Source organism: Seriola dumerili, unplaced genomic scaffold (assembly GCF_002260705.1).
Source record: "Seriola dumerili isolate Sdu_G_001 unplaced genomic scaffold, Sdu_1.0 BDQW01000056.1, whole genome shotgun sequence".
Classification (NCBI taxonomy): domain Eukaryota; kingdom Metazoa; phylum Chordata; class Actinopteri; order Carangiformes; family Carangidae; genus Seriola; species Seriola dumerili.
Genome location: NW_019174311.1, coordinates 3,183,330 through 3,194,350, shown reverse-complemented (window position 1 = coordinate 3,194,350; position 11,021 = coordinate 3,183,330). Strand labels below are relative to the sequence as shown.

At 40.8% G+C, this 11,021-nt stretch overlaps 1 protein-coding gene across 1 annotated transcript; it reads right to left on the bottom strand.

Annotated features, from left to right (window-relative positions):
- Positions 1-4,626: 4,626 nt before the first annotated feature.
- Positions 4,627-9,199, bottom strand: LOC111219135 (endothelin-3-like). Its single transcript, XM_022741730.1, has 4 exons — positions 8,905-9,199; positions 8,573-8,789; positions 6,298-6,456; positions 4,627-5,116 (listed from the first exon to the last, which is right to left on the bottom strand). Exons 1-4 carry the CDS (start codon positions 8,972-8,974, stop codon positions 5,062-5,064), a joined length of 501 nt encoding a protein of 166 aa, XP_022597451.1. The 5' UTR covers positions 8,975-9,199; the 3' UTR covers positions 4,627-5,061.
- Between the last annotated feature and the right edge of the window lie 1,822 nt (positions 9,200-11,021).

The following is an 11,021-nucleotide window of genomic DNA, read 5'->3' as shown; positions in this document are numbered from 1 at the left end:
GTCTCACGTTCTGTCTTACAAGGGCAAAAATGCAGAAATGCAGCTCAACTGCATGAAATATATTATTTTGTGATTTACCTAAAAAAAAAACTCATGTATAATTTATAAAGAACAACGATACAGTTTTTATTTAAAGTTCGTTATCTCAAGTTAAATTACCTCGTGATCTCTGCGTAAGTCATTTTTGTGTTATGGCATGATAATGTTCTCCTTATCTTGAGAAAACATAAACACCTTTTCTCCGTTCAACAAGAAAATTAACCCATTGTCTCAGGCAGTTATATTTAGTTTTCTCCATTTGACCAGAAAATGATCTTATCAAGAAAAAACAACTTTATCTCAAGATAACAAGATAATTGACATGATCTCAGGATAACAGGAAAATGATCACAACAGTGATAACTACAGTTATGTCAGTTTCTGGAAATCGCTTTGTGTAATCCTCTCATGTAGCAAGGTAAAAAAAAATCATCATCATCATCATTATTTAATTATGTAATTATTTAGCCACAGTAGAATATGCAGGTATTGTTGCTCACTTTAATTTTGGTGTACAATTTACAGGATGACACTCAAAATATATTAGATACTGTACAATGCACTGGCCCACTTTGAGAAATAAAAATATGAAATCACACCAGAGGTAGCCTTGAGGATTGAAAGCAAGCTTATAACTGGATATGGTCGCATTTCATAGCTCATTGAAGGAATGTGGGGTAGGTCCGCATGGTTGGCGACCATAAATTCAACTCAGCCAATGAATACTACTCAGATGGCCACGAGCAAAGAATTTAGGGAAAATGGAGGGTTAAAGCACTGCAGTTGACCATGTACACACCCAACAGACAATAAAACCCCAGGCTAATCCAGCTGTGCTGTACACAGTACCTTCCCACATTGGACCACTTTTTTTTCCCAGACCAGAGAAGCTCAAATATTCCCATAAAAGATTTCTTCTCTGCTGGGTCTGTGTACTTATTTTCACTGTATGCAGTCTGGCTGGGATCCCACCAGAGGGCTGTAAATTGCAAATACATTCTACACAAGAGGAAAGAATAAATATGTCCATGTTATTTATGCAAAGAGCATAGTACAAATACACAAAGTGACAATTAACATTAAACAATAAGATTTACTTTATGTCTGGGGATGAAAAACAGAAACGTAACCACTTGTGGTGCTTGAAACATCAGTTTCTTTTTTTTTCAATTAAACCTCAGTGATTGGCGTATAGTGGCATTTATTTCCACGACATGGAATACAGCTCATGTATAAGAGTGAAACTAGATGTATCTACATATAGGTGATGAAGACCAGTGAATGCTTTTAAGAAAGTAACAATATAGTCACAACTTTTTTCATGAAAAGAACATAAAAACAAAATTAGTGCCTGATGATGTCAAAAGAAGCTCTAGTAGTACACCTTTTACAAGTTCTCTGCCTTTTACCTTCTCTTAAAACTAGAATCCACTGCCGTAGTAAAACCACCATTGCCAGCTTGTAACAGGCAGGAGGAAAGTGAATTATAAATACTAGTGGTTAAGTCTGAGCAATTCAAGCTTTACAGCGTAGTTTCAGACATGTTTTGTTATACAGTTAGATTATGGTGTCCTCCTTCTCCAGTTCCACATGTATTCCCTTTATATTATCCCATAATATATATGTTGATGTATAAAGATATAGTAATATGAGATTTCTAAATGTACATAGATACATACTATACATACTGTACAAAGTGAGAACACAACTATTTGTTGAAAGAGTCATTTGAAACCATACATTTTTTCTCCATGTGTCAGATCATGGTTATGATCATTGTCCTTTTTGAGCTCTTGGAGAACAACTTGGTCTCTGTAACAAAACTACAGATACTCTGATTATTCGTTCATCCAGAATCATGCTTATATTTCTCACAGAAAATTAGATTTTAGAAAGTATACAAGATTCTTGTGCATCGATTTGAATGTTACATTCTTTCATTCATCGCGTTGTACGAGGTGACACGTTCTTTACTGCCCACTTTACATTTCTCTCTTTCTTTCCCTCCCCCTCACACACACAAACACACACACACACACACACACACACACACGTATGCAAACACACAAGCCAATCATGGCAACTGTATGGCCTCTGTTCACTAATATTTATTGACTCGAGCTACAGAATCACTATATTGTGCTGGTAGCATTTCATGGTCTCTTTTCATGTTATATTAAGTAATAATTTCAGTAAACAACAACAATTAATCTATTACATGTGTACAATGTGGCCCTCTAAAATTATATTTGATTTTTAATGCTGATTAATTCACCATCTACTGACCAGCAGAGGAAACTGTCATAGACATGTTTTGTTTGTTTGGACCTGAACAACTGAGTTTCCTTAGGATGGAGCATTTTTCATGTCAACTTTCTGATCCAAGCTGCAGCGTGTGCAGGCAACAATGACCAGCTCAAATTCTTTTTGTGGTACTTTTGTTGAACTGAGGACCTATTACACTTTTCTGTATTTCCTGTCATATATATCATGTTACATGTTACAGATGTCTATAACATATGTGGCCAAATTTTCAAATAATGAGATAAACATATGTAAAAAGTAAACCCTGTAAACAAAAGCTTGGCATCAGACGGGTCTGAATGCTAGGTTTCCAAGTGACGAGACTTAATCTCCTAAAATTGTCTGCTTGTGGAGTATTATAGGCATTAAATGTGATCCAGCATACAAATAACCAGCCGTGCAGGTTTAGTATACAGTTGTTTTGTGACAACATCATCTTTTGTATTTCCTGACAGCAGACGTTTTCTACATCAGTCTGCACTCTATCAAATTTCCCACAAGTACAACTATTAACAGGGGCATATGTAGAAAATGTAATATACGGATCATGACTGAAAGACTAAATCTACTGTTATGCCACAAAATAAGCAGGTAATAGGCCCCTCGGCAGGCTTCCAGATGTTAAACAGGAGAGAGTGGGCTCTGAAGGAGGCCTAAGCTAATATTGTCTGTGTCAGTCAGAGGCTCAGCTGAGGGGCTGCATAACAGGCAGTTTGATATAAATAAGGACATTGGTTGAACTTTGAATCGTGCAAAGCTACTCTTGTGGAGTCCCAGAATAAAAAAAAACAAATGAGCATAATAGGTCCCCTTTAACAACAATGAATGCTTTTACTAAACAAGTGGTGATGTATTCTTGGCAAGACACTGGGCAAGTTATTATAAATAGGGGAAAAAAAAGTGTAATCCCAGTATAAATTTCAGGCCCCAGTGGAGAAGTTGTGCCAAACTCAGAGCGTGTTGTCTTGAAATGCCTCCTCATATTAAGCTCCTTTTTCATGGAAATGCTCTCAGGGCACCGTAACCACATGGACCACAAACCAACAGGCGCTAACAAATACTTGTCTACCTCTACTTCTAGAGTAGACCACATAGTTTGGTAATTTGGTAACGGTTGATTTGGTGGGACCAAATGCTGCCCGACAAAAAAGAGAGAAAGTACGCTTGTCTGTATTATATGTTAGCTTCCTTGTGACAGGAGGAGTATTTGTGCTATTGATAGAAAATGATAAAAGAAACAAATATTTTAATAGGATAAGTAAGTGAATAATGTTTGTTCAGCATCAGCCAAAGGAATTATTTGACAAAGTGGATGGAGACAGAGCAGTGGAGGTAAAAGAGAGAGAAACTGGAAGGATTCAATTACTGCGAGAGGAAGGCACATGTGGCCCCAGAAGCAAGGAACACAGTCGCCCGACTATGATGGAGCACTGCATGTTATTGTATCATATTGAACTCTAGTAGCATAGCTTCATGGATTTCGACACACTTCAACCGCAGTCTGTTGAGACCTTGGGCAATACGGTACCAACCCCACCCCCCACACTCCAAAAAAAAATCTCTCACTTGAAGGATAAGTCTGGCATTATTCCGTATTTTTATTGTTGTGAATAAAGTCCATTACAAGACCTAAAGCGACGATATGTCTGCCTCAGTACTTTCCATCGCCCCTACCCTGTCTGTGGCACTCAGCCCTAAGCCAGATCATTTCTAATGAAGATGTAAATCTGTAAAAATTAGTCACAAAAACTGTATATAGTTTCATTTTTTAGCAAAAGCTAAATATTTTCCAGAAACAGCTGGGCACTGTAGTTTTTAGTAAATGTCACTGAAACAGGAGTAAAGTGCATTTGTTAGGGACTATTTCCATCTGCAGATTAACATACATTTGGTGCACTAATGAGCATTGGGACACTGTATGTGGGACTCACTGTGTTTTTGGTTGGTTTAGTAGACTCTACACTCAGCAAGGGATGGTTCAATACAAATTTCACTGCAGATAAATGTTTTCAACTGAAAAACAACAGTTAGTCAGTGGAGGTAAGGTAAAAGCCCAACAAATATCACCGATAGCTCAGCTGTACAGAGCACGATATATTACTGCTGAAAGAACTGATACGCTAAAAAAAAAACTATCAGAGTGTGACTGCTTTCCAGATGGACTGTAAGTAGTCTCATAAACCAAAGACCAGTTGGCCCAAGAACACAAGTGGCCAAAAGCTTTTTTGTTTGCATGTTTTGATATTTTTAAAGGCAAGCTATCACAAACCACACCTTGCCTCTGATTTCCATGGTTTCTCACAAGTAGTAGTTGTCTCTTATACATTGATACAAGTTTATCTCGTTGTTTTGCACAATAGAGTCAAGTGTAGTCCACAACAATCTGTAACCAGGTGTGAATACAAATGGTTTGTCTGCACAAGCTTGACAGAAGCAAAGTCATTGGCTATTGTATTATTTTGCATTATGGTGCAAGTAATCCTCATGCTGCTCTTAGGAGGGAACAAAAAGGGAATAGCCTCCAGGGATCTGAACTGAATTTGCTCAAGAGTTCTTGAAACCACTCGGCCTGATGGAACTTGCTTCAAAGTTCTTTCCTTGACTGTGAGTGTACCTGTGGCGGCAAGAGTGCCAAACGGAGAGTGAAGGGGCCCCGCAAAGGAGTGAAGAGTCCAGTCCCCCAAGAAGAAGAGCAGAAGATGGAGAGCTGTCAAACTGTCATCCAGGGCCAGGGACCCTGTGGAGACTCCTGCCTGGCACTGTCTGCAGAGGGCTTTGAAGAGAACATTTCACATTAAAAAAGTCATATTAAAGGGCAAATCCAGTGATTGAGTATTGCACTTCCTTAGGCCTAGTGTTAGAGGATTTACAAGAGACAGGCCAAAATCAAAGCAGGGGAGGCTGACGTATCCTGATTTCTTAGTCTCTAGTATGGATGAAACTCCAAAAACACTGGATCCTACATTTCCCATAATGCAACCAGTCGGGTTTCTGCGCCACTGTGTGTATACTTCAAACAATGGCGACCGAAACTGAGCGGACGTTGGATTTGGAGCAAATAAATGCTGAACTTTTACTGTCACTGAAATTGCTTCAACACAGAAAAGAGAGAAGATGTCGGAGGACATTGTGTGTACAACCATTAAACTGAGTGAGGCAGAGGCAGGGTGAATTTTCTGCGCTTATCCAGCCACTGGGAGACATGGAGGAGACATACTACCAAGCAGACCAGTCACACTTGTTGCGGCCTGTGTCGCTGCTAGGGAGGTGTATGTCAGGATAAAGCGTAGGGCACAGCAGTGATTCAGTGCAGGAGTGTAATACCATGCAGACAAAATGATGTCACATGTGCATTTTTAACTACAACTACAACGTTCAGATACATTTTTGATAAAATTCTGCTCTTTGAATGAAAGACAATAGAGACAATTCACTCACACCTCATTGTTTTTATAACCTCTTCTGTCTCATAAGACTAAACACACATGACCCACTCGCTAAAACTTAGTTAGTTACTCTTAATTTAGATAGTCAACCTACAGAGGGTTTGTATTTGTAACATTTTACTGATCTTTATTGAACATTCTAATGTTCAATTAATGTTCAACAATGTACATACAAATATTCAACCAACAATTAGTTTTAACCATTTAAGTTTCTTTCTTTGAATCTCAACTAATTCCTTTAAAAAAAAAAAGTGTAACCTCTTAATTTAAAGCAAGTGCAGAATTTAATCACATATATTCATCTATATTCATATCTGAGAGCACTCAAAGTCTCACTATTAAAATTTGGTAGCAATCCAAAACTGCCTGTGCTTGGTGTTACTACCAGAAGCCTTTTAATCAGATTAGGTCAAAGCTATTCATTTCACCCTTCACTTATATTGACTTGACAAGTTGACTGAGACCGAAAAGGATCCCATGTCACTTTTACAGAAAGAATCAGACTGACCTTGACAGACAAAAATCCTGGCACTGGGGATCTCCGTCAAGTACAACACAAATGCAGCGCTGAGTCTTTGCCCCCTCATGTTCAGCTGGTGGTCCGACAGCAGCACGTCTGATACGCTGAGGGCCTCGGTAGCTCGACATTCCATAGGGCACAGTGCGTCTAAGAAGTTAAAACAAACAGAGGCCATTTTCCTCAGTAACAGTAGAAATGTGTGATAAATCACATTCTTGAGGATACAGAGAAAAATAATATATCAGTATTAGATATTGTTATATTTAGCGAGAGTCTTCTAATAGCCCTCAAGGCAGCTGTTACATACAATATACTTCTTTTTGTAAACCTGATTAACCTTGAGGTAAAAGGCCTATTACCCTTTTACCTGTTCAGAGTTAAGTGGCTGCTGTGTTTTGATGCATCCCAAAAGGGTCTGGAACTGATGTCAGCTGGGGGCTGTTATCTGATGTTAAAAGAAGGGCTTTGAGGAATCCTGCCCTTTAAACAATACGGCACGCTGAGTTAAATACTTTAATTATGATTGTAGTGCAGGGGAGAGGTCACAGAAGAAGGAATCATAAATACGCACACTGACACTTCGAGGCTACCTATGACCACAGTCTTGTAAGCAAGAAGCAATGGGTGGCTCCTCTGGAGAATTTAGGGTGTGGGTGTTTTCTGTATGTGAAACCTTTTGCTCAAAGGAAACATATCATTCTTTTGGAGCTCATCTTCTATCATAGAGCAATGCTCGCCGCAGTGTGAGCGCACAAAGTTGAAAACACACTTGATGCCTTAATATTAAAATTATTGTATGTGTCATCATCCACCTCGGTCTTTAAACTATGTCAATTTGTCCCAACTTGCAAAGCAGTAATAAAGTGAGATTTTTACCTGAAATGCCAACAGCAGTCTTGGCAGAAGATAAAAGAGGAAGAAAGAATGCTTCTCTACTGTCCTGCCAATGGTTTTAATATGCAGCTTGGAGGTGGTAGAACAAAACACCATTCCTCAACACAAGAAGATGTTGTAAATTATATTTTAGGGTATTGTTTCTAATCTGCAGTATGCAAGGCCATGTTGAACATACATTGTGTAACCGCAAATTGTGAAAAACAGCCACTTACTCTAAACATGCCGGGTTGGTAATGTTCATTTTACACGGTCTCTCATCCCCTGCAGAGCCAACAGAACTTACCTCTGTCCAGAACCAGCCCCTGACTTTTGGTGGTCAGAACATGACCGTATGGGTGGTCCCAGAACCAATCTGTCAAATTACTTCCACTATTATCAATAATGATACTTTCTTTATGTTACCTTCCTCAGTGCTTGTCCATACAGCACAAGATGTTATACCAAAGGAAAAGTTAATTAATATAATCTGTGGGAATTTAAAGTCATTTCTATTCATTTATTCGCTTCTTTCTGAAAGCAGCAAAAACTATTTTCATAACTACAAAACTCCCTTTCAACAACTCAAATTAATGAATAAAGCATTTTAAGAATCAACCAATGCTGACTTTTAGCTTTGCACGTCAGATACTAGCTACTTCTATTATCACATGTTCACTCAAGCCCATGATTAATAAGAATATCCACTTTTGTGCTTGTTAGGTCCCCAAAGTTGTAAGTGCTTTGATAGAGGATTTGTTTGTTTTATTAGAGCATGAATTCAGTATGTGCTCTGTCATGGATTTTAGTTTAGCACAGGAGACAGGCATGCAAATTAATATATGCAACCTAATCTTTTGCATGGTGCAGGAACCATTTTGATAAAGACATCAATGCAGGGCTGTCACTCAGACTTCATTTCCAATTTCTGAATCAATTTTGCCAGGGAAGTATGTTACACAGGACTTGTATCATGGCTCATATGTCCGGCAACTGTGAGGATGAGAGGGTGATAAAGGAGTAACTGGAGAGAGAGAGAGAGAGAGAGAGAGAGAGAGAGAAAGAAATAGTCGCACATCCCTACAGTCAGATTTTGACCTTGCAAGGCGAGTTGCTTTCTGCTGGGCTTGCCATCACTTGAACTATGATTGCGTCTGGCGCCTCGGGGGAGAAGTTATCGGGCGTGACTTGCTACAGTTTCTTGGCTTAAGTGCTCCCATTGAGTTGCACAAACCAACCGCATGCCAATCTGGTTTTTAAATAGTCTTAATTGGTGCTCTTTATCCCCTGACAAAGGACGAGGTATTGTGCAAGCCTGGAGTTTGCACAATAGCAGCACGTCCGGGTGGAATTATAGACACCTTATAATATTGAAACAAACAGGTCTTACTCGGGAGTGTTGATCCAGATGATATCCAGGTGGCAGTAGTAGACGCACTCTTTATCCTTGTAGGAATAGCAGGTGCAGCGCTTAGGTCTGGACTTTGTCTCCGCTGCCTCAGACAGCTGTGTGCTCGAGGATCCCCCGGAGCCAAACACCCTGCTGGAGTCTGGGAGACTTCCAGGGGTGACCTCTGATTTGACCATGGCATCGGACGTCAAGACACCTTATTGTAAAACAAAAGGTAGAAATAAATAAATGCACAAATTAGCAGTTAAACAAATATACTGAAAAAATATTGATGAAGCCTATAGGCATAAATTTGCAGCTTGCAAACGTACCTTGTAGGAGAATTAATCCCAGTATTTTGAAAAGCATGATTTTCGCGAGGATGGATAGTATCCTTGCCATGTCAGATATTCCCAAAAATAATCATAGCCTGATGAGGATGCAGCGCATTTGTCAAATTAATCTCCCGCGAGTGAAAATCCAATAACTTCAGTGTAGATCCATGTGCGGCTCATCTCATATGGTCCAGACGTCAAATAACGGAGCGGAGGAGGTTTGTCGCGTGGATCCTCTCATATTTATGGCGTCATAAATCCTTCCTGTAACTTGCACGCTGAAGTGAGAGGAAACTGCAGTTTCCTTAATACAAATTGCCCCCCGAGCCGCAGTCGCACAGCAAAGGTGATCACTGGAGCAAAGAGAGGAACTGTGCTCCTCCAAGTCACTTCGCCTTCTAAAAGCCCAAATCAAAGATACACTGCTTTGGAGAGGATCGGGTACACGCCCACGCCTCCCCTAACACCCCCTCTGTCAGATTCAGCAACATAGGCTCCTGTGTGTGTGTGTGTGTGTGTGTGTGTGTGTGTGTGTGTGTGTGTGTGTGTGTGTGTGTGTGTGTGTGTCACTGATACTCCTCTTGTGTTCCTGTTGATGCATGACAAAATATGATATTTGTCTTCGTTGTCTTCGCTGGCGACAGTAAAAGATCATTCAGCCACAGTGAACAGTGTGGGCCCTTGGGCCATTTATTAATTGACTCAAACACTACATAACATTCCAACTGTATGATTGACGTATCTCCCTTTTTGTTATTGTAATTTACTTACAAAACAGAACCTCACACAAACACAACTCACAATATTGTCACAGTTCGTCTCTGGGCTCTCTCTTGTTCTCTCCTCTGGACCTACCATTCCTACTATTACTGTCTCAGCCCTGTTTATTTTGGCCTCCTTCTCCTCCCCCTCTCTGTCTTGTACCTTCCTATACATCCAAGGTTACTGGCAAAGGGTTCCTGGTAGGGAGCACACAGAGGCAGCTGTAGTCTCTTTTATACAGACATTCAGCTACATTGCCTTTAAGAAGACCCTTATCATGCCACCTTTGCTTGTTTACACTGAATGAAACAACGCCGCCCCACTGCGTGACTTTAGATAACATGCCGGCATTACAGAATCAGAAATGATGTGCAACACAACAGCCTTGACAACTGCTCCGCCATGCCAGCCCTTTGCATAGACGGTTTATGGCCTGGGAAACGTCCTCTAAGGTTTTTGTTACCTTAGTGGATTCCCAGCTTGTCTTCAAGTCGGCTAGCCTCCGACCTGCACTCCAGTTGGCTAGCTTTAAGCCTGCATCTCTGCCTGCGCTCCAGTCGATTAGGCTCAGGTTCACTGGGTTTCATGGAAGGCCTCCTGACATATTTGGGAGACTCAGCTGCCCAGCACCACACTCCCAAGTTTCCCCCTGCCAATCCCCTGTCTATTCCTGAGTCAGCCTGTCCCCACCAACATCCTGCCTGTTCCTCAGTCGGGGTCCCTGTTGTCCCTGTCATTGTCTCACTTGTTCCTGCATTAGGGTTCCCTGCTGACATCTCATGTGTTCCATCTTGGCCAACATCCCACCTGTTCCCGAGGCATTCCTGAGTTGGCCAATGTCGAGCCTGTTCCTGAGTCGGCAAACATTGACCCTCTTCCCAAGTATTTCCACCAGCTCCTGGTCAGATCGTCTGCTTACATTCCCATGTGTTTTCCTATGGACCTTCTATCTGCCTCTAGGAACTTATTGTCTGTACCAGCCTGCTGGTGTGTCTGCGCTTGGGTCGTACCACCAGCCTTAATAAATAGCCTATAATCTGTTTGGACATTCCAAAATGATAATATGCAAATACCTAATCACAGGCAAGTCAAAGATGAAGTACTGCGTCTACAGCTCAGTCTATTCCAAGCCTGGCGGCTGCCTGGGCCTAAGTTGAACCCCCATCTAGCCTGCGCATCAGGGAATTAGGGGCAGCAGGGTTGGAATGATCACTAGCAACATCTGTTGGTTAAAATGTTCAGAGTTACTGTTTTAAAGTTTATAATCTGGATCTCGGGGAATCTAACTCAAAGCTATCTACACGCAGCGCTGCTGCCATCAAGGCATTTTGTTTCCCCTCTATAGCTTTCTC